Source organism: Penicillium paradoxum (assembly GCF_028828445.1).
Source record: "Penicillium paradoxum strain IBT 22861 chromosome Unknown utg000002l_segment0_segment0, whole genome shotgun sequence".
Taxonomy (NCBI): domain Eukaryota; kingdom Fungi; phylum Ascomycota; class Eurotiomycetes; order Eurotiales; family Aspergillaceae; genus Penicillium; species Penicillium paradoxum.
Window position 1 is genome coordinate 4,887,583 of NW_026643180.1, and position 22,389 is coordinate 4,909,971.

Here is a 22,389-nt window from a genome sequence, read left to right on the forward strand (position 1 = left end):
TCCCATGCAAGAGACATCCAAGATCTCAGTCCCGCTTCTTTGCTAATACATACTTCGGGAAACATTCTTCCTTTGCGCTATATCTCAATAGGTAAGATTAAATATCTCGATGAATTGGCTCATATTAATATAAAATAGCCTTCGTCTGTGTGCTTCGCTTGTCGAAAAGCAAGATTAGTATTTACAGACAAGAATGGCTGCGTGGCACACTTGCTGAGACTCGTGCACATAGGTAGGCATAATGGACATCGGCATGATTACTTGTTTTCGATACTGGCTTCTGGGGACTTGATCCTACTGGGCGATCAAAAACGATCCAATTAATCTCATCCCTAGAAGAACAAACAAGCCACGAGGTTATAGGTCAATAATTGCATTCCTGGGTATTATCTATGACCAAACACAAGTCAAAGTGGTCCATCCAACGCCATTATAGAATCATAAACACATTAATTGGGATATCTGTGTATCGGTATATACAAACGCCTGAGACACAATATCAACATCAAATCATACTCATATACTGCTCCAAGCTTTGTCCAAGAACATTAATAAACGGCCACTGGGTATTTGTCCCAAACAGCCTGGCCCATAGTTTGAGGACCGCCAATCCCAAAGAAGCCGGTTCAAGATCTGGCGGGGTCTCCTCTTCATCGATATCAATAGACGAATAAGCCTCTTCAACGATGCAACGGGTCCAGCGGAGAATACGGATTTCGTTTTCTATATCAAAATAGTTAGTCAATGTAGTATCAAATAGGAGAGTATAGACATACCGCTTAATGACTGATCTGGTCCTGCTTCAGCAACGGTGAATAACCATTTGCTAAGTAATACTGCACATTCAATGCTGGCGAGTGAGTGCCGCACACTCCAGAAGAAGGCTTGGCTGCGAGCAATGTGATCTATGCCCAAACGTACGGGGATGCTGAGGGCATGAGCTGCGTAGATAAGTGCTGGGATGAGGCGGTAGCTTCTTTCTGGGCGTGGAGAGCGGTGGAGTGCTGTGGCTATTATTGTCGGGTCACGGGTTTCAAGGCGGCGATGTGGACCAAGATTGAGAGATAGACGGACGTATGCCAGTCCTAAAAATGCACTCGAGGTAAATGGGATTGGACCATTTGCATTTTGCGGATCTAGGCTGGATTCTGGGGCTTGTTGCCAAACGGATGTCCAGGAGCGGAGGGCTCGCCTGTGGGTTGGAAGTTAGACATAGGGTTGGGGGTTGTATTCGTGGGTGTAAGCTTACTCCAGTTTATTGAGTTCCTCTGTTGGGAGAGTGGTGGAATGATTCCCATTCGGTAATGATAGTTCGCTTACGAGATGGATTCGTTGCAGCAGCCCATGCAGCAGGATATAGTTACCTAGTGGAGCCGGGATGGGGTCCAATGGCACAGCAGATCGGGACTTTTGTAAGAGAAGAGCCAATGCATCCTGGAAGAACAGCTGTTGGGGACCTCGTTCTCTCTGAGCTGACTCCCATTCGGCAGCTGTACTTGCAACCCATTCCATCGTGGAACAGGGCAGACGTAAATGAATCTCACTGCTACGCAAGGATGGATAGGCATTGTATGCAACGCTATGAACATGGATGAAGCAGAACGCAATCAACTTTGTGCGTCGGGTAGACTCTTGATCAGCCCATTCATACCAGCCGAGGGATGCGCGTGAATCAGAGCGTGTAGTATCTTCTGTCAGGCCAGCATCACGGAGATGTCGAACCAACAACCCTTGAAGGTGGAATGCTTCTTGGACTAATCTAGCATTTTCCCAAGTGGAGTAGCCCATCAGAATAAGCAGACAGCGGGTGATTTCAATCTGCCTCCAAACGCCAGTTCTTTCCGCTGCTACGTGAGGTTGTGTGAGGGCTTTATCGGCAAAGTTGGAATAAGGAGATATTCCCAATGGTACCTGAGAGCTTGAGCTGTAGCTAGCTTTGGTCGAGTAACGGGACTCCCTGGATATCCGTTCAAATAGAACCGCCTTGGACACGTGGAATATTCTCTCTGCGTTGCGGTGTTCAAATCTATACTGAGCTCCAATCGTCATGATGGCAAGAACTACCTCGGGGGCACGTTCATTGATATGAAAAGTTGGAATGTGCATAAACGGAAGATGTGGATGGAAGCCTTCAAAATAGGAAGTGAGATACCGAGTCAATGTGTGGCGAGATGGCAACACGAAATCCGGAATCACGTTGCGAAATTCTTCCAGAGATGCCGCAAGTCGAAAGCGCTGGTCCTCCGTGACATTGAATCGGGATGGCCTCCTTGCACTTTGAGGTGCTTCTAGTTAGTTGTTAGTAATTTTTGAACACAAAGGATAGCAACATTAAGCGCTAAATACCAGAATCAGATAAAGTCGCCAGGCTTTGGTCACCCCTCGGCACCGATGGAAGCCAGGATCTAAATGGTGAATCTCCTCGAGAACCTTCTCCACCTCGGCGTGGCCGCTCATGATGCTCGTGAGTCGGTCGGCCAGTCTCCCGTGCATCTTCAAAGTTAGCTTCATTGGTCTGAGATGTTTCGCCTTCGCTGGGAAGCCACTCCCCGGGCAAACCAATCGAATCCAAGAAATGGGTGAATTCTTGAAAGTGATTCAGATCTTCCGGTAAGTAAGGCATCGGTTGTGCTATTTCGTTGTTAGATCCATGGATTTTCAAGAAGTATTTAACCAACAGAGCACAAAGTATATACCACACGGGGTATTGGACGGAATAAACTTGAGCATCTGTACGATACTTACTTGTGGCTCGATAATCCCCCGGAAGAAGAAGCTGGGCAGCTTGAAGCATATCCGCATCATGTACCATACCCGTACGAGGATCCAGCGCCGAGCTTGAAGCAACTGTAGCGGACGCAGGAAGCATGCCTGCACTATGGTCTTGGTCTAAATAAGACGCACTCTGTGACCCAGCCCATTGGTGCACGACCGATGATCCTGCAAGGGGTCCCCGGGTAGGGACCTAGCCGGTGTATCATATTGCGGCGGGATAGCCGCATGATGATGCACTGGCGGGAAATCCGTCTTCGTCGTTGGCTCGGACGGTACGCTTGGCGAGGTCACTCCATCTTGGTGCGAAATGCGCGTGTGACGTTTCAACAGATCCCTTCTAGTAAAGGCTGCCCCACAGAAGCAGATAAACGGCTTCTCCTTGGTATCTGGTTTACTGGATTAGCATCGCTTGGTGCGGGGTTTTCCCCGGAAATTGCTTACGAGTGCGAATGTGTCGCTCCAAATGTTCAGTCCGTCGGAAGCTCCGACCGCAGTGTATACAGATACGTGCCCTGGCTCCACGGGCACCCCGGTGCGGCTGGGGTGATGGGGACATTGAAACATTGGGGGGATATGGAGAACTGGTTTGGAGAAGAAATGGCCTGAGGGGTTGGACAAGTGGATGTCGATGTGGGAGACTCGACCCCAACTACCCCAACTTGGGGTTCCCCGGGACCATTCGGCCCGTGATAAGCGATAAAGGTGGGGCTGGCTGTTGGAGTTGATATTGGGCCCATGGTCAAATACATTGCTCTCTATTCCGTACAGACCTGGGTAATCCTCATTCTGATCATACTGATCGCTCTCATCATTTTATATAATTCAGGCTACTCCAACTGTTCTCAAGATGTTCCCTGGAGTTGCGGTAGTCACTGGCGCCGGGGGCACAGGTAGGTCAAGCCACGGCAATATGAATGTATGCGACTCACATGCAACAGGAATCGGCGCAGCAACAGCGAAAGCCTTTGCTGTCGCTGGCTGTAATCGAATCGCTATCACAGACATGAATGACAAGTCCCTAGAGCAGTCTGCACAAGCTATCGCATTAGCACACCCCGAGGTACGACTCCTGGTAAAGGCCGGGGACATGGCAGACGACAAATTTGCAGATTCTTTTATCGATGCAGTCGTGCAAGAGTTTGGACGCGTAGATTATGCTGTGAATTGCGCAGGTGTGTTTGGTAAACGCTCGCGCTCGGCAGAGACGTCACTTGAGGAATTTGACCGCGTGAACAACATCAACTACCGGGGCTGTTGGCTCTCATCTCGTGCAGAGCTTAGGCAAATGGTTACACAGAGCGCACTTCCTAGCCATGATGCCAATCGCCCACCTCAGCGTGGTGCTGTGGTTAATATTGCCAGTCAGCTTGGCATTGTCAGCTGTCCGGGTGCTCGTGAGTGTTGCATGGCTAGACAGGAAACACATCTCTGATTTTCTGACAGCTGCGTATTGTGCATCAAAATCTGCTGTTATTGGAATGACACGTGCCGATGCAATCGATTGTTCCAAAGACGGAATTAGAGTCAACTGCGTCTGTCCTGGTGTTATTGAGACGCCACTAGTCACCCAGAACCCTGAGCTTCGTGAAGTCATCACTCCAGCAATCGAGGCTGCACCAATGAAGAGAATAGGCCAGCCGGCAGAAGTTGCTGATGCAATTCTTTTCTTATGCTCAACACAAGCGTCGTTTGTACAGGGCCATGCTATGGTTGTTGATGGTGGATATATCACTCTCTAGTTTTAAGATTAGATCGCGTAATTATTGATGAAATATTGATGACACAACATTTGATAGGGCACAAAGTCGTTAATTCTCTAGGTGAAAGAGTGATTAATCTCTATTTGTAGCGCAACGCATCTTCTTCCAGTCAAAATGAGTCTCCCAGACATGAGCAGCCCGCAAGATCTTCTCCTCTTCCCACAATCTACCAACAATCTGCATCCCAACTGGTAGCATGATCTGGTCATCTACAGGCGCTGAAGCAAGGCCAACTGGTAGTGTTATAGCTGGGTGTCCCGTCACATTAAAGACGGCAGTGTTGATCGTAAGACCCATGCTAGGACTGAGGGAATCCAGTGGGAGTCCTCGCTTCCCGTGTTGAGGGGCAACTATAGGCGTTGTAGGCATGACCAAGGCATCATATTTCTCAAACAAGGCTTCGTATTTGTCACTGAGGTATCGTCCAAAATTGACAGTCTTGCCGTAGAGGTCTGGAAACTTTCGCGCTAAATAGAGACCATTAATGATAACGTTTTTTGTTGACGGGAATGCCCGTTGGAACCCATCATCTGTCCATGGAAGTCGTGCGCGCTCCATCTCAGTCATATAGAAGCCTCTCCGGCCTGTGCTATGGCCCAACAAGGCTTGCGCTCCAGCAACTCGCTGCTGGATAGTCCAGATGGCAGGGCCATGCAAATGCTCGGGAAGAGATACCTCCTCGACTGTTGCACCCAGATCCTTGAACCTGTGCGCTGCTGTCAATACTAAACTCTTGACTTGCGGATCTATTTTACTATGATCAAATCCTTCGACCAAAATTCCAATCTTGAAGCCATCGAGCTTGTTCGGGTTCTGTTGAAGTGCCAGTGCAAATTGGGTAGTTCCTGGCTTCGAGCTACCAAGGGATCGATCGTCAATCCCGTCATAGCCACTGATAACATCTAGACATCTTGCAATATCGAGTGTTGTTCGGGCCAGCGGGCCTGCATGGTCATTCAGGGCATCACCGCTGGCAATCCCAGTGAATGGAACGCGCCCATGAGTTGGTTTGAGCCCAATGCCTGAATAATTAGCGCTGCGTAAGGGCAAAACAGAATATTATATAAGAATATATCTTACATCCACAAAATGAGGCAGGAACTCGTATACTCCCGCCCTGGTCACCTCCAATCGTAATGTCCACCATGCCTGCCGCGACCAGCGCTGCTCCGCCAGAGGTACTCCCACCCGCGGAGTATCCCTTTGCATGGGGATTCTCCACTGTACCCTGAGCACTCGTGTATGAAGAAGTCGAGTGACATAGATTTTCGCACGTCGACGTACCGTGGATATCAGCACCAGCCTCGAGCAACCGTGTTACAACTATTGCATCGGTAGTCGGTGTCCAGGATGGAATGATATCGCTTCCCATCAGTTGGGGCACGCCTGCAACAGCAATCACATCTTTCAAACTGACAGATTTACCTGCAAGAGATCCGCCTTGTGGGTTACCACGGATAAGAAACCGGTGGGCCCAGGCTTGCCCGAAGACCTGCTCTTCTTCTCTTGGTCGGCGCACATTTTCTCGTGGATACTTGATCAGATTTGAATCTGGCTGATAATCTGGCAATGCAGCTACTTCTTCCGCGCAATCGTGGACTGCTGCGAGAAGAGTATGAAAATCTTGCGCCTCGGCTGGGTCAATGGTCAGACCGAGCGGATCGAGGAGCGCTTGTGCATCGTCCGGCTTCACGGGGTTATCTCTGTCTCGACTGTTAGTGATATTATACGATACAACAATGTATCCAAGAGACTCACGCTGAGATACTAGTGAAAAGAACGGACATAGTCGCTGTGTGGCACAGTTATGCCGTTGAAATCCTCCTTGCTGGGAAAACTGGCTGCTTATGAGAACTCGCCATTGTGGCTTCTGTAGTCCTTCGGAGCCCTCCAACACTATCTATTGCGTGATCTAATAGGCTGGATCTGATTGTCTATAGTAGCTCACTGGTGTGCTGATTCGACCCCAAACTGACCCCAATTGTGTTGGGGACGGCTCGGCATTGTGGAGGCCATCAGACAAGGCAGACGTGAGGATTTTGAGAAGAGTGAAACCGGATCAAAAACGATATCACTCGAGTTGTTAAAGCACATGTATTGTCTATCAATCTGCAGCCAGTGGGCCACTAGTGACCCCGACGGGTGAGGGGCTCAACTTCCCCGCATTGAATTTCCCGGTGGCTATACCTGCCTCCAAGCACAAACATCTAATCGATCACTCAGCCGCTTTTAATATCTATCCTCCTCTATTATCTATTATGGCGCCAAAGTGAGTTCTCATCACCTATGGTATGGATGTCGACGCTGTAGCCGGTTGGCTTGGCTCATACGGTGGAGAGGATTCCACGAACGACATCAATCTAAGCTCCATACAAAGTACTGGGCAGGCACTGTTGGAACTCGGAATTTATTGAAGTTGTTCAAGAAGTATGCAAAACGACATGGTTCATCCCCGGCCACTCCCTCGGGTTGTTGCCGGAGGATATGGGTGTCGTCCGCGGCGCAGGACATGAGATAGGCCCGCACGGATATTCCCACGAGAACACAACAGATTTGCCACTAGATCAGCAGTGCGACGTGCTTGAAAAAGCATATAGGATGTTGACTGAAATTCATTGGAAAGCCCCCGCGAGGAAGCGTGGCACCCTGGTGAGGCTCTCTCCACTTTGGAAGCTAGTGTCAACTTTGATCGAAGGCAAGTAGGTGGGAAACCAGCAAAGAAGGAGTCCAGCTCCTCCTGTACTACGGCATCGAGTACGACCACAGTATGAGCCATGAAGACTGTCAGGCCTACTACCTTCGAACCGGCGACAGCGGGACCAAGATCAATTATAAGAAGAAGACAGAAGAATGGATGAAGCCCCTCGAGCATGGAATCCAAACAGGGCTTGTCAAAATCCCGTCAATCGGTACATCGATGATCTACCACCAATGATGTTCATTAAGAGAGCGCCGAACGGCCATGGCTTTGTCAACCCGCGAGATGTTGAAGATATCTGGCGCGACCATTTTGACTATTTCTACCGGGAGTATGATGAGTTCATCTTCCCGATTACGATCCATCCAGACGTTTCAGGAAGGCCTCATGTGCTGCTCATGCATGAAAGGTAGGCAGTGATAGAAAATACGTATGAGTGCCATTACTGAACGTTTAATAGACTCATTGAACACTTCAAAAAGCGGCAATGGAACAGGTTTGCGACGAGTTCAAGAAACTGAACGCTCCTCCGTCTGGAGCCTTGATGTCCGCAAAAGCTGGTGCTATGTTAGAAAAGCGAAGGAATCTAATTCGGTGTGTAAAGAGTACACAGTAGTCGTATTTGCAACGGGGAATAGTGTGGGCATCAATTGCCCGGATTTTGTTATGCTTTTCGATATTTTAGTTGATTTTATGTTTTTATGGGGTGAGTATATACTGCCCGCGACCAACCACAATCCTGACCAGCAGCTCCCGCAAAAGGACCTCGATTCTCATGATATACTTCCAATTCTTAGATTTATACCACAAAAATCTTGATAGCTATCCGTGCTGAAACATAGAATGTGTTTACAGTGAAAGTAGTTTCTGCAGGTACCTGTCAAACCAGCCACCAACGGAATACGGAGTAACCAACGACAGATAAGCAGCTACCCCAAGTCTCCAAATCTACATAACTTAGATTCATCCCAAGCTCCTACAATATAGGTACAATATTTAAGGATTCTCTGGAGGAACTATGTGGGCCCATTCCTTACGACACACTAACAACAACATCGTACTCATACCTGCAATCCCTAGGAGAAAACAGGCCTGACCAGTGGCGTTTCTGGGACTCGACGAAAATGACAAAGTGAATCTGCAATCCATTTTGAACTCGGTGTTCGTTTCTTGACAGTTTAGTGAGGCCTAAGCTACATAGCTACATACATAATGTAGCTCGGCCTGGAGGTACCTAACATCCATGGATACATGTAGCTGGCTATTTCATTTCACCGTGGCGCCAAGCTCGGATCGAATCGAGGAGGCTCCTTGCGTAAATGTACACATAGGTACAGAGCACACCGTAATACAAAAGTGGAATTTGAGTCTTCGTGTCTTCGTGATGACGGTCAAGTCGATTATAGGAGTGTGGCTGTCAGGATAGGCAAGCGAGTTCGCTTGTCTTGGCGTGTTGCCTATCTTCGGTTTCTGTCTTGGCACAGGATTGTGGCTGAGAGATTATTCGGATTGGAAGATACTTGTGAGGGTATGAGTTTGGGATGGATTTATGGCACTGGATGGAGTACATGTATTTATGTTACTTATGTACATGTGTATGGGTTTATTGTATACAAGGCCTACCTAGGTAGTTCCTTCCGTATTTGGAAGAGCCGAGAGGGGAAAGTGCGAGTGGCTATTATAGCGACTGACAATAATACTCCGGACAGGGCTCTATATTCGAGCCCAAAAGATACTCCGTACAGGCCTGGGCTTTTATTGAGTTGATAGACTAGCTGGAAGGGTCTAGCGCTACATAAAAGACTCCATAGTCATAAAATCGCTCGGCCTTATGCACCCCCATCGACTCCGTTTCCGATCGCAAACCCGAATGCGACTCCACGTGCCTTCCTCTTCCTGTCTCTTTGATCTTACTACTTCGGAGACACTCCCTCCTCTTTCCTTACTCTCCACTCAGTATATTCACAACCCGGCCTGCGTATCCCACATAAGATCACCCTCAGCCATTGAACGCCGATCTGATCCCCACCCGCCGCTCTCTCTACGGAGTATCACAATATGGCCCGCAAACTGGCCCTGATCTTCATTTTAATCCAGTCCCTTCAAATCGCTGCCCTCCCAACCCCTCTCACAAACGAAAACTCAATCGTATCAGCCACGGTCTCCCATGCATCCACCAATCAACCCCCGCAGCTGCACCAAAAGCGCTTCTTCTTCCCAGAGACCTTGCCCGACCAGGACGAGCTCGAAGCTATATTGAGAGAGACAGCCATGCGCGAAGCAGGATTCATCCCTTCATCAAAGCCCGAGTCTGAACCAACATCCAACCAGGAATCAGAACCGGCATCGCAGCAAAAATCACTTCCGAATCCGGATGCCAAGATCGGCACGGCTGCTTCGGCACAACCGGTCAAGTACAAGTTGTGCAATCAGGCCCAGACATTCTCGAATCTCGCAGAGGCGTTCAGGATAACTTCTGAGGAGTATGCTATTCTTTGGCCGCCGTTCGGGGTTCTCGTTATCGGCGCTGCCATAGTGTGCTTCGGGACGATACGAAGGGGAATCCGTGCCAAGAAGTGAGGGGATTTGGTAATTTCCGTGTTGGAAGTTGGAACTATACTCCCTCCTTTTTTGAGTTCGTGCGCCACTCTGTAAAGACGCGTGGATACCGGGCCCCCCAACTACCCGTGATTTCTGATCGCTTGGAATGCGCGCTGATATGTGGAATGCAATGCTCTCCATCCTTGCTCCACTCGGTCGGAGGCTTGTTTGGTTACTGTGGGGACTTGGAATCAGCCCTGTTGAAATCGATGTTGGACATATTGGCTGTTTTCACAAATGAAGCGGTGAAATGCTTTCTCGATGTGGAAGTACCGGGCTTAGATTACGGGTTGCGTTCGATGGAATTTCCTGGTCATACCTAAATGACTCGTCTGAATATGCCGTGCAGCACTGCGAGCACTGTCCCGTCCCAAACTCATGACAATGAATTGGCATGTCTGCCTAGAGGAAAATTTCGTGATAGCTGGTTTATTTGGGAGCGAATGGCTAAGAGTGGCCGTCTTCTGCGAAAATTTGGATTTGCGAGGAGCCCCATCACATTAAAGAGGGACCGACATGTCGAGATGAGGTTGGTCTTGCCTGCTTTCTTTTTTTTTTTGGAGACTGTTTCCAGATAGGCACTATCGGATGTTATTTTCCAGTGTCATGAAGCCAACCTAGCTCTGTTCGTTCTGCATCAAAGTGATAACATGTTGCTAGCATAACAGCACGAGCTCTGATAGACCTGCATGATATATGTATGGTACATCAATTCTATGATCATTAGTATGTCCGATCGAAAGTTTTACATATCAAGTGAAGATCGCAGGCATTCTTATTATCTATCAAAAGCATGGATTCAGAAAAGTGTCTTCAAGCTAATTTGAAGATATAATTACAAAATACCAACAAATCCATCCATATATGTTTGATCCACAGAAGGCAGATATGGTTATGATAGCGATGTGCGCGATGCCGTAGAAAAGAAGGTAAAATAAAAAACAACCCAAGACGCCGCACCGGCGTGAGGGAAGATCACCAAGAACATCACGATGATATGATGGAGTCGATAACCCCGGCAGCCGGAAAATGATGATTACATCAATGTCTCTCGCGCTCTTTCTGTTTGTTTTGCATTCCCGATCCAGGGGATGGGCGAGGGCACGTCGAAGGAACTGGCAATAGACAAAGTAGGGTAAACGATGAATATGTACGCAAGGGATCTATAAGATGGGGTAAATGAAGAGAAAAAAAGGGGATGATTTCAAGTGCGGTTGGCCTAGGAGTCATCAACAAGACGGCTCTGAGTCCAAGCGCGCTGGGCTCCGTCTAGAAGGACATCCATGTTGCCGCTGTTATCGCACATGCTGCGGAAAACGCCCTCTTCTTTGTTGATGAGGGTCCAGGGGTGGTCGTATTCAATCACCCGGCCGTGGTCGAGGACAAGGACCTTGTCGTAGTCGATGATGGTCTGCAGACGGTGCGCGATGGTGATGATTGTGCTATTTTGCAGTTCGCGGAGAGTCTCTTGGATCTTGGCGTCGGTAGCATAATCAATGGACGCGGTTGCTTCATCCATCATCAAGACGCGGGGGTTCTTGAGCAGAGCGCGCGCGAGACAGAGCAGCTGGCGTTGACCTTGAGAGAGATTGGAACCGGACTCTGAGACTAGGCTGTCGAGGTTGTGGAAGATGTTTTTGTTGTCAATGACTGTCATTGCGCTGCCGTTCACCTCGTTGGCGTTGTCATTTGTATCCATGGCAGTGAGAGTGACTGAGGTTGCTGGTGTGGCGGAACCTGAGGTATTGTTTCCAATTAGGTGCACACGGCGGAGGGCTGTGAAGATCTGCTCATCGCTAAAGAGACCGAATGGATCCAGGTTGCTGCGCAGGCTTCCTGTGAACAGGGTCGGGTCCTGGGGGACAATGGTGATAGACTCGCGCAGATCTCGCAGTCCAATTGACCCGATGTCGACGCCGTCAATGGTGATCTGACCCTTCTCGGCTTCAAGACCACGGAAGAGAGCGAGCGCGAGTGAACTTTTGCCAGCACCAGTGCGGCCAACAATGCCGACCTTCTCACCAGGCTTCACGGAGAACGAAACTTCCTTGAGAACCGGATCCAGATCGGGTCGATAGCGCGTGCTGTAGCCACTGAACTCGACCGCACCTTGGCTTGGCCAATCGGCCGCAGGTCGAGATTCTTCGATCACAGAAGCTGCTTCCTGATCCACCTCAAGGTACTCCCTTACTCGCTCGACCGAGTTCATGTTCTGCTGAACCTCAGAGTAGAGACGAACAAGCCAGAGGACGTTCTCTGTGAATGTGACGGCGTAAGTCAACGACAGACCAGCGGCACCTGCATCGATAGTTCCAACATTCAGCAACACGAAAGTAGCCGAGAAGAATGAGACCAAAGCACCGGTCCAGTCAACACGAAGAGCGAGCCAGCGGTTGCTAGCCCAAAGATAGATGTGTGGCCGGTTGTACGCGTTGATGCGGCGGTGGTTGTCTACCATGAAGCGGGGACCATCGCCGTAGGCACGGATGGTGACGATGCCGTTCAAGGTCTCACCGAACTGCTGGTACAGCGGACTGCGTTGCACGGATTCCAGACGCTTGAGGTCTCGGGAGGAGTTCAGATAGACCGCACCGAGGGCAGTGTACACCAGGGTGATGAATACACCGGCAATCAAGAAACCTGGCGTGATCCATGAGATCAAGATAACAATCATAATGACAGACGCCAAACTGTGAAGCATGCCGATGGCAACTGGAGCGACCTCCTGATCGACCGACTCGACATCCTTGGAGAAGCGGTTCATCAATTGTCCAAGAGGGGTGGAGTCGAAGAAACGGAACTTCGCATGCATGACTGCCTTCAGAAGACGATCATGAATCTTCCATGATGCATGAAGTGAGCCCCAGAATAGGACTGCTTCCCGAGACAGAGAAATTGCGATGTAGAGGAATCCGAGGAGTGCATATACACCCAAGTAATAACCCACGTTCACTTCACCATCGGTCTCGCTAGGAGTAGAAGCCGCGCCCAGCTGAGGAAGACTCCAGCTGCTCACGCGCCCGACACTTCCAACATTGAATGTGGGGGGCTTGAGATGTGCTACAGCGGCGTATTGCCCGGCATCCTCGGTACCAACCTTAGAGGTGTGGTAAGAGTTTGCCCATTGTCTAATCCAGATATTGGTGGAAACAGAGCCCAATTGTTGCAAGCAGAATACCAGAACAGCTCCGATCCAGTAGTACCACGGCCCCATAGCACGAAGATACATGCTGACGGTCGACCACTTGATGCTACCAGTAGCCTTGGACTCGGATAGCTTGGCCTTGTCTTCCTGGGCTTTGCCGTTCGCTGTTCCGTTCAAATCTTCATCCTCTGATTCGTGATCCGACGGGGCACGGGACAATCCACGGGAGCTAGCCCGGGAAGCGGGCCGAGATTTAAGGAACTCATCACCCAATGCACCGGTAGCGGCGACATCATCGGGGCGGCCCTGAGCGGATACTCTACCGTTCTCAAGCACCACAACGTGGTCCGCCTGGGGAACCGTCAGAGCAACGTTGTGGGTCACCAAAATGCAAGTGCGGTTAAACATAAGGGGTCCGGTAAGAGCCTGACGGAAGATGTGCTTGGCGGTGTGGGAGTCAACAGCTGAGAGACAGTCATCCAACAGCAAGTGGCGACCACTGCTGTAGATAGCGCGCGCAAGAGAGATTCTCTGCTTCTGACCACCAGACAAACTGATGCCCTTTTCTCCAACCAGAGTTTGATCACCAGCATCGAGAATGGCAAGATCGCGTTCCAGAGCGCATGCTTTTAGCACTGCGCGGTAGCGACGCTCGTCATAGGGAGAGGCGAAGATAATATTTTCTTTCACTGTATCATTAACCAACCATGCCTCTTGAGCACAGTAAGCAACACTGTCAATCAAGCCGGTTTCAGGATCCACTGGGAGCTCTGCCCTACTGGAAACCCCGCCGGGAAGGTGGACACGACCCTCGATAAGTTGCATTTCTCCAAGCAAAGCCATAAGTAAAGACGTCTTTCCAGAGCCAGTAGCACCAGCAATGATGTTGAGCTTTCCAACAAGGAACTCGACGTCGACGTTGATCAAACGGAAAGCGTCCAGGGCAGCATCGGATCCGCTCTCTTGATCTTCGGGCTTCACGTTGCCCCAAGATAAGGTTGCCCCTTCGAGGCCAATCTTGGAGGGAGTTCCCGCGGTCGTGCTATCGCACAGTTGCTCATATTTGCCGGTTTCCTCTTCATTGAGGTATTTGTCTACACGATCCAGAGAAACCTTGCATTCTTGAACGTGAGCCACCATATCCGCGAGCTGATCCAGGGGCACACGCAGCAAAGAGAACATGGACAGTGCTGGGAAAGCAATGGAAGGAGTCAACTGCTTTTTCTCGACCACCGTGTACAAGAAGAAAGACATGAAGGTGATGAGAATAGGTGTGCCGTACCAGACGGTTGCGGCCGAGGACCAAAGGATGTATCGCTTGCGCAGTGCTTTGAGTTCAGTCTTGCGCTTCTCACCGACAATATCCTGGAATCGCTGTTCCCAAGCAAAGTATTTGATGATGCGAATGTTTTGAAGGACTTCGTTGGTGGCGTGAATACGAGCATCGGTGCCTTTTAAGATCTGGTTCTGAACCTTGTTGAACTGGCGGGCAATGACAAGATTGACAGGCAACATGAGGGCCATCAAGGCGATGCCAGCAAATGAACTGAAACCCATGATGTGATATAGCAATGTGACTGCCATTATGATTTGAACTGGGACACTAGCCCACAGGAAGTGAAGATAGGCGCCAACTTCGCTCACCTTAAATGAATCGATTGCCATTAAGTTGATGATAGTGCCAACATTTGCTTGCGTGGGTTCCTCTGCTTTGGTGTCTGGCTTGGTTCCAGCCTCGGTATCACTTCCATTCGCAGCCTTCTTCTTACGACCGAAGGAGAAAATCCTCTTTTTCTTATCCTTAGGCAAGATTGGCTCTTCCACAGACTTCTTAGCAGCCTCAACTGAAGCGCCTGCCTTGCGGCGCAGAGCTTTGGCATAAATTTCACCAATGATAATCGCACGGATTTTCACACCCATCTTACGACCAATGTACAAAGATTGTCCGTCTGCCACACCTTGGACCGTGGCGCAGCAGAAAAGTAGAATGGCGAACAACCAAGCAGCATTAGGGGTAGTCGACCGAGGGTCTTCGACATACTCGAGAATAGCCTTGAGAAGTAGACTAGGCATGAAGACGAAGAGATTGGCGAAGACTGTCCAAGCACCTTGCTTAAGAATCGTCCCCATGAAAAATCGAAGCAGCTTCCATGCCAGAGACCCCTTCATTTGTCTCTTGCGGAAGTCTGCAAGAACATTTGCGGCCTTCTGGGACGGAGTCAAGTTCCAAACATCCTCAAGCTCCAATGGCTGGCGATAACCCTTCATAACCAGAGGATCGAGCCAGGCAAATGTCGCAAGAGACAGCAAGCTGGCCGTGGGGTGCGTTGGGGGCGCCAAGCCATCCTCACGCTCCACCAAAACTGGCTTGTTGCCTCTTCGAGTCGTCAGTGCAATAAGCAGCAGGACCGTGCTCAGAGTGAACTGAACGCTGCTGAGAATCATAGCGCGCTGGGACAATGGGTGAATAATGGCGGATCGGAAAACCATGATGTTGAACAGCCATTGGAAGCCGTATAGAGCGGCGGTATGATTCCATAGTCTCGGGGCGGAGAAAAGATTCAGGGTTGATAGAAGGAACCGGACCAGCACCAAGAAAAGGATATAGCCCCACGATACAAGGCCCGCCACGGCAGGGAGTGTGCCATGTCGACCCCAAGCGTGGGTCGACAAAATGAAAATATAGAGCGCAACCTGTCCAATCAGAGCTGTAATTTCAAGTAACACAACTGTAATTTCCCCACGCGGGCGATCGACCTCAACCTGGGACTGTTCCTGTTGTACAGCCTGGGATAGCATCGCATCGGACTCATTTCCCTGCGTCGCATTGGGGACTTCATCTTCGGAATCATCGTTCGGGAGGATCTTGTATGCGACATCTTTTCGGGTGAGGGCATATCGATGGGCGAGGCGAATTAGAACTATCAGCAGCGAGGTGCCGCAGACAGTGAGGGGAAGTATAAATTGGAGGATGCTAATACGCCGTGATTAGCACTTGCTTTTAGAGAAAAAGAAAGAAAAATTCAACGGTTAGGGTTGCTCCGAGTTGCCATTGGTGTAGACTCACTTGCGCTGGAAGCAACGAGACAGGTCGTCAATGGCCCAGACGGGGCCCTGGCATTGCGGCAGCATGCTTGGCGGGCCGCAGAGCTCGCAGAAACTGAAGCTAGCTCACAGACCTCGCGCGACTCGATCACGCAGCTCTTCAGCTCGTAACGAAAATCACCGAGCAATGCGGTATTTATTGTACACCACCCCTTTAGCAACGATATTTCACTTGATTGCTGAACAAAGCTGTCATCGCAGAGTTCAAAATGAGGGTGCCGGGATGAGGGTGCCGGGACCGAGCGCCGTTGGTAAGAGAACAGGCGAGGGTTCCTCTGATCCAGCGACTTGAAGAATCACCGAAGGTATTCAAGATGAGAGAGTGTGTAAGATGAGTACCGAGGGCGGGGGGGAAATCGAGGGAGGAGAAAATGGCAAATGCCAGGGTTCCAAAACCGGCGGTGGACGGACTACGGGTAAAGTGACATGGGCCACCACTGGTTTTTGGTGGTGGATTGAGGTATCGTGTACGGAGTGCTCCGTACAGCTAGTTTTCCGCTATAACAAAGCTTTTATTGCCTAGGACTTAAACTACTTTGGGACTCCGAGGGGCATATCTTTCTCCACTAGTTTCGCCGGTCCCACGGCCATGAGTCGGAGCGATTTCATATGCCTCGACGGTGACTCGACGGGGACTCGACGCGCGATCGTGCTTATCGCAGGTCTCCACTGAGGATTGTAGAGCTTATCGTAGAGTCTTGTGTTGGAGAAATACAGGGTCATGAAGACAAGAGAGAGTCCCTAGGTATACCTACAGAAGGACGAAAACGTCCATGTAAAAAGAACCTTGCCCAAAACTTGGGACGTCACCTGAGCTGCTCTGCGCTCGCCATCTTAGTCAGAGTTGCCACCGAAAATTCAGGCAACGAAGCAGGAGCCCGTCTTCGCCGCCGGACCCTCTCCGTGATCCCGACCCAATCCCGCCTTGTCCTTCTCAGGCTCTCACTGCGAGCAATTTCGAACCGTTGCCTGATACCTACCTATATAAGACTGCATTTCCCCACTTACCATTCCGTCACTCTTCTACTCTCGAGCCCTGACCGTCGCCATGGCGGAGCGTATTCTCATGAATGAATTCAAAGGCCTGCTCAAGGAGAAGTGGGCACATGTCCAGGTGAGCCCACCTATTCTTCAAGTGTTACGCGTGAACACGACTAATAAAATTTTCTACAGTTGCACGATGATGATATTTTCAACTGGGATGTCGCACTGATTGTGACCAACCCGGACTCCATGTACTACGGCGGTTACTTCAAGGCCTCCATGACGTTCCCGTCAAACTACCCTTACGCTCCGCCGAGTATGTTCCCATTCAGCCTCATTCTCCCTACCCGAACATAACTGACCATAACGTCTTGTCCCCTATCAGAGTTCTGTTTCCTGAAGCCCCTTCACCACCCGAACATATACACCAATGGCAAATTGTGCATCTCCATCCTCCACCCACCCGGCGAAGATGAAATGTCTGGCGAGCTTGCCTCGGAGCGCTGGTCCCCCGCCCAGCGCGTCGAGTCGGTTCTGATCTCCATCCTTTCCTTGCTTGACGATGCCGAGCCCTCGTCTCCTGCCAACGTCGACGCTGCTGTCCTACTTCGCAATGAACCGGAGAAATATCGCGAGCTTGTCAAGGCCGATGTCGAGAAGTCTAAGCTTGATATCCCCGCGGGCTTTGTGATGCCTACCCAGGAGACTACGGTTCACGAACCCGCGGAGAAGGAGGACCTTGACTTCTGGGCTGATAGTGATGTGGACAGCGATGTGTTTGGGGGCAGTGACTCTGACGACGACATGGATCAGTCCAGTGGTAGTGATATGGAGCTGGATGGTGATGATTCCGAGGATGAACCCACCGAGAAGAAGGGTTAGAATCACCTTTCCTCATGCTCTGGCGGCTCGTTGCTCAGCAGGAAGCTTCATGTTTCATTTGAGCATTTCCAGCATTTTCGGCGTACTCGTGGAAATTTGTCTTTTTTATACCATAAGCGTTCGGCGGACCATATTCAAACATCATGGATTTTACGGTTTACGATAATAATGCATGCAATACCCTGCTAGCAGAGATATTTGTCTTTCAACACGATCAAATCAATCAATATCGTCTTTTAATTTCAATCAGCCCTAGCGAAATTTTCAGCTCAAACAATACCATACTCATCAGGAAAAGTGGACTCCCGGTCTTTTACCCCCCACACTATCCCCGCCTTTAACCCCGGAGGATAGCTCCTATATCGGAGCCCTGGCCCATTCCGCATCATATACATACATTTACATACATGTATAGCATAGATAGTGTGTATTTGTGACTTGATGTTCAATTCAACCTACACTGCACATAAAAAGCACACATCAATCCAGAAATGGCAACCCAAGCCCTCGCCAATTGGACAGTCTCTCTTTCCTACGACAACCTACCAGAAGAAGTCAACCATGCCGCCGTACGAAGCTTCTACAACATCACCGGTTGCATAGTCGGCGGAAGCACCCATTCCGCAACAACAACAACAGCCCGCAAAGCGCTATCCACCTTCTCAGGACCCCCGACATCATGACTCCTCGGCACAAACACTGATACCGACGCCATGCACGCAGCCCTCTTCAACGGAATAGCCTCACACGTCCACGACTACAACGACACATACCTCGACACAATCATCCACCCAACGGGACCAGTAGCATGTGCTCTCCTCGCCATAGCCGAGACGCTCGACCACCCCGTTCTAGGAACGGAGTTCCTCACCGCGCTGGTCGCTGGCATCGTGGCAGAGTGTAAGGTCGGACTGGCGGTTTGGCCGGCGCATTAAGATGTCGGGTGGCATATTACTTCGACGGTTGGATCGATTGGTGCTGCTGTTGCGGTGGCGAAGTTGCTTGCGTTGTCGGCGGACCAGGTGGCTCATGCGATTGGGGTTGCGGCGACGCAGGTTACGGGATTGAGGGAGATGTTCGGGTCGCATACGAAGTCTTTTCATCCTGGGCGGGCGGCGCAGAATGGATTGGTTGCTGGGTTGTTGGCGCGGGAGGGGTTTACGAGTTCTGTGCAGGCGTTGGAGGCGAAGAGGGGGTGGGCGAATGTTGTTAGTTCTGGTCATAGGCTTGATGAGGAGATTGCGGGGCTTGGGGATGGGAGGTGGGAGATTGCGAGGAATGCGTTTAAGCCGTTTCCGTGTGGGATTGTTGTTCATCCTGTTATTGATGGGTGTGTTTGGTTGCATGGGGAATTGGAGAGGGTTGGGATTGACGTTGAGGAGGTTGAGGAGGTCATTGCGGATGTGCATCCTCTTGTGCTTCAGTTGACTGGGAAGACGGCGCCGAAAGGTGGGTTGGAAGCTAAGTTTAGCGTATTATCATGGTGGTGCAGTTGGGCTCTTGTTTGGAAAGGCCACACCGGCGCAATACGAAGATCACATTGTTGTTGATGAGCGGATTGTGGCCTTGAGAAATCGATTCAGGGCGGTCCCCGATGAAGGCTTACGAGCCGACGAATACCATCTTGCTGTGAGTCAAGGGAGGGAGTAGCATCGAAAAGCATGTGGACTTTGCCGTGGGTAGCTTGGAGCGTCCCATGACTGATGACGAGTTGGCACGGAAGTTCGTTGACCAATGCGCGGCAATCCTGGGGCCAGAGCGCACTCATGAGACAAGCCAATGGTGTAGGGATTTGGAAAGACAAACTGACATCCGTCGAATCAAGGACGTCTTGTGAACATTGCGGTCAGCAAGTGGCTACATTATCTACATCTCGATGAGGGCAGGCACATGTAGCTATTTGTACGCTACAAGCCTGATGAGATACTCTACGATGTGACGGCTAGAAAAGTCATTGGTCTGATGAATCAAAACACATTCTAGATCAGTCCAAACTTGAGGTGGCACATAGGTATGCTACGTGAAGCAACGAAATAGCAAAATGACAATCTGTGTATAGGAGTGTAGTAGCGGGGAGACCCGCGGATTCGTGCCGAAGAATCCAAAAAGACCGAGATAAAACCAAAGAAAATATGATGTGCGCCTGTGTTAATCCATTCATCCATATGCCCGAGTTGTTGGGTTTGTCACCGACATAACCCTAGAACGCCTTTCTAATCTATGCAGAGACAGCACCCTTGATCTCGCTGTAGATGGCACCGAGCTCCCTGTGGAAAGCCTCCTCGGCGTTCTTCATGATGCCACCAACACGTTCCTCAACGGAGGGCTCAGCAGCCTTGGCCTTGTAGCCACCACCAGCAAGGATCTGGGTGTAGTTAGCGGAACCACCACCGTTCCAGGCGAGAAGCTATGAAATTGTCAGTACAAGCTAAAGTAATCGCTGCGACGGGATGGAACTTACGTTGGGGGTGTCAGAGGGCATGTCAGTGAGTGTGCCCTGGGTGGCAACGTTGATAAGAGCGGCCTTGAGCTGCTTGGGGGTCACATCGGCAACGGCGAAGGCAGAGTCCTTGGCAGGGGCCAGGGAGACGTAGTAGGCCAGCAAACCAGCAATGTGGGGAGAAGCCATAGAGGTACCGGAGATGGTGTTGGTGGCGTACTTGCTGCCAACCCAAGTGGAGAGAATGTTCAGACCAGGGGCAAAGATGTCAGTGCACTTGCCATAGTTGGAGAAGTAAGCACGCTCATCAGCCAGAGTGGAGGCGCCAACAGTGACAGCCTTCTCAGCAGCAGCGGGGGAATAGTTGCAAGCATCGGCGTTGTCGTTGCCGGCAGCGACAGCGAAGTGAATACCAGCATCAACGGCGGCATTGACAGCGAGGTCCAGAGTGCGGGAGCTGCCACCACCAAGAGACATATTGGCAACACTTCCCTTGAACTTCTTGTCGCCCTTCTTGGACTTCTTGATGTGAGCCTCGGCCGCCCATTCAACGCCCTTCACAACATCAGACATAGTGCCCGAGCCGTTAGAGCGGAGAACCTTGACGGCATAGACGTTAGCCTTCTTGGCAACACCGTACTTCTTGCCGGCAATAGTGCCAGAGCAGTGGGTTCCGTGGCCATTTCCATCCTCATCTTCATCGCCCTGGGGAATGGTCTGTCCCCAGGTGGCACGGCCTTCGAAGTCAACGTGATCGACGTTGGTACCAGTGTCAATCACGTAGGCATCAACACCCTCACCACCCTCCTCAGCATACAGATACTTGTTGAAGTTGCCGAAGGAGAGGCTCTCACGGTGAGAGATACGTGCCAAACCCCAAGGGGCATTCTTCTCAACGGACGGATCCGTCATATGGTGGACTTCGGAGTCCTTCTCGATGTACTCGACCTGTTTCGAATCTGATTAGCCGCCGACTTTGGGAAGCTCTGCGGGAGGGGAAGAGAATCACTCACATCAGGATGACGGCGGACCTGCTCGATGACATCCTCGTGGAAGTGACCAGCATATCCTACGAGAGATCCAGCAATGTGGAAAGTGTGCTTCAGGCCGGTGAAAGCCTCAAAGTCGAAATCGAAGAGCGAACGCTTCTTCAACTCCATCCGACCGGTCTGGGCGGTGTGGAGGTCCTGCACCCAGCTGTGGTGATCAGAGGCAAGTTTCGGGTCAACATGCTTCTTGAATACGACAATATAGGAGTCTGGAATCTCCTTTGCAGTCATGGAGGAGAGAATAGGAGCAGCCTCATTGTGGATGGAACCTACTGCCACAGGCGAGGCAGCTGCCAACAACGGAAGCAGTGTTAGGCTAAGGAAGCCTTTCATGCTGGGCAAAGAAAGTTAAACACGGCAAGGAAGGAAGTTGGATAAACAATAATCGTAGGTTGTAAAGGATGAGTGAAGGATAAGGTGGATGGGGAAGGGAAGGGGAAGATGAGGAGAAGAGCAGCTTATCTAGGGAGGAGACGGGGATCGATGATGCAAGCGGGCGATTACATACGATTACGCCGCCGGATGACCTGTCGATGTCGATCTGAGTGGAGAACGGGGAATGGGGTAAGCGATACTGTATGGTATGGTCACCTTTGTCTCGGGACCCTTGGAAGTTGGAGAACGCAAGAGTGTCCACCCGCCACGACATACATATTCGATTAAGCATTATGATTCAACACAAGTCTGTCGAATTTAAGTAGGGTCATATCTTCCGGCCACAGACAAGAGGTCAAGAAAGTACCTCGCGGTAGTGCAAGAGGTCATCCCCCCCGGTACCTGGCAGTCTCACCTATAGGGATCCCTCTCGCACGGCCCGGTGTTTCCAAGGCAATTCATCCTCCGAAGTCGCGTGCGTCCAAGGCTGTGCTCGGGTGACTCATTAATTCGCCCAGATTTCCCCCCTGCCTGCATGGGAGCGCCATTATTGGGTATACTCTACCACCCAATCT

General features: G+C 50.5%; 10 protein-coding genes across 10 annotated transcripts; 6 read left to right on the plus strand and 4 right to left on the minus strand.

Moving 5' to 3' along the window:
• Positions 1–505: 505 nt before the first annotated feature.
• On the minus strand, positions 506–3,331 carry N7457_001727 (C2H2-type zinc finger protein; the record flags this gene model as incomplete). Its single annotated transcript, XM_057172773.1, has 7 exons — positions 506–723; positions 777–1,192; positions 1,250–2,288; positions 2,347–2,631; positions 2,697–2,847; positions 2,905–3,161; positions 3,217–3,331. The coding sequence occupies 7 exons, from the start codon at positions 3,329–3,331 to the stop codon at positions 506–508; spliced, it is 2,481 nt and encodes an 826-aa protein (XP_057036676.1).
• A 291-nt stretch (positions 3,332–3,622) lies between these two features.
• Positions 3,623–4,514, plus strand: N7457_001728 (SDR family NAD(P)-dependent oxidoreductase; the record flags this gene model as incomplete). The annotated part of the gene is made up of 3 exons (XM_057172774.1): positions 3,623–3,665; positions 3,714–4,169; positions 4,219–4,514. 3 exons carry the CDS (start codon positions 3,623–3,625, stop codon positions 4,512–4,514), a joined length of 795 nt encoding a protein of 264 aa, XP_057036677.1.
• A 93-nt stretch (positions 4,515–4,607) lies between these two features.
• N7457_001729 (putative amidase) lies at positions 4,608–6,322 on the minus strand (the record flags this gene model as incomplete). The annotated part of the gene is made up of 3 exons (XM_057172775.1): positions 4,608–5,557; positions 5,616–6,238; positions 6,294–6,322. 3 exons carry the CDS (start codon positions 6,320–6,322, stop codon positions 4,608–4,610), a joined length of 1,602 nt encoding a protein of 533 aa, XP_057036678.1.
• A 1,144-nt stretch (positions 6,323–7,466) lies between these two features.
• N7457_001730 (polysaccharide deacetylase family protein) lies at positions 7,467–7,754 on the plus strand (the record flags this gene model as incomplete). Its single annotated transcript, XM_057172776.1, has 2 exons — positions 7,467–7,642; positions 7,694–7,754. The coding sequence occupies 2 exons, from the start codon at positions 7,467–7,469 to the stop codon at positions 7,752–7,754; spliced, it is 237 nt and encodes a 78-aa protein (XP_057036679.1).
• A 1,537-nt stretch (positions 7,755–9,291) lies between these two features.
• On the plus strand, positions 9,292–9,813 carry N7457_001731 (uncharacterized protein; the record flags this gene model as incomplete). Its single annotated transcript, XM_057172777.1, has 1 exon — positions 9,292–9,813. One exon carries the CDS (start codon positions 9,292–9,294, stop codon positions 9,811–9,813), a length of 522 nt encoding a protein of 173 aa, XP_057036680.1.
• Positions 9,814–11,053: 1,240 nt separating this feature from the next.
• Positions 11,054–16,111, minus strand: N7457_001732 (uncharacterized protein; the record flags this gene model as incomplete). Its single annotated transcript, XM_057172778.1, has 2 exons — positions 11,054–15,953; positions 16,047–16,111. 2 exons carry the CDS (start codon positions 16,109–16,111, stop codon positions 11,054–11,056), a joined length of 4,965 nt encoding a protein of 1,654 aa, XP_057036681.1.
• A 1,021-nt stretch (positions 16,112–17,132) lies between these two features.
• N7457_001733 (uncharacterized protein) lies at positions 17,133–17,950 on the plus strand (the record flags this gene model as incomplete). Its single annotated transcript, XM_057172779.1, has 3 exons — positions 17,133–17,198; positions 17,258–17,384; positions 17,454–17,950. The coding sequence occupies 3 exons, from the start codon at positions 17,133–17,135 to the stop codon at positions 17,948–17,950; spliced, it is 690 nt and encodes a 229-aa protein (XP_057036682.1).
• A 491-nt stretch (positions 17,951–18,441) lies between these two features.
• Positions 18,442–18,633, plus strand: N7457_001734 (uncharacterized protein; the record flags this gene model as incomplete). The annotated part of the gene is made up of 1 exon (XM_057172780.1): positions 18,442–18,633. The coding sequence occupies one exon, from the start codon at positions 18,442–18,444 to the stop codon at positions 18,631–18,633; it is 192 nt and encodes a 63-aa protein (XP_057036683.1).
• A 30-nt stretch (positions 18,634–18,663) lies between these two features.
• On the plus strand, positions 18,664–19,787 carry N7457_001735 (MmgE/PrpD family protein; the record flags this gene model as incomplete). The annotated part of the gene is given in 4 exon segments (XM_057172781.1): positions 18,664–18,850; positions 18,887–19,399; positions 19,422–19,579; positions 19,590–19,787. The coding sequence occupies 4 exon segments, from the start codon at positions 18,664–18,666 to the stop codon at positions 19,785–19,787; spliced, it is 1,056 nt and encodes a 351-aa protein (XP_057036684.1).
• A 381-nt stretch (positions 19,788–20,168) lies between these two features.
• Positions 20,169–21,772, minus strand: N7457_001736 (S8 family peptidase; the record flags this gene model as incomplete). Its single annotated transcript, XM_057172782.1, has 3 exons — positions 20,169–20,357; positions 20,412–21,338; positions 21,404–21,772. 3 exons carry the CDS (start codon positions 21,770–21,772, stop codon positions 20,169–20,171), a joined length of 1,485 nt encoding a protein of 494 aa, XP_057036685.1.
• Between the last annotated feature and the right edge of the window lie 617 nt (positions 21,773–22,389).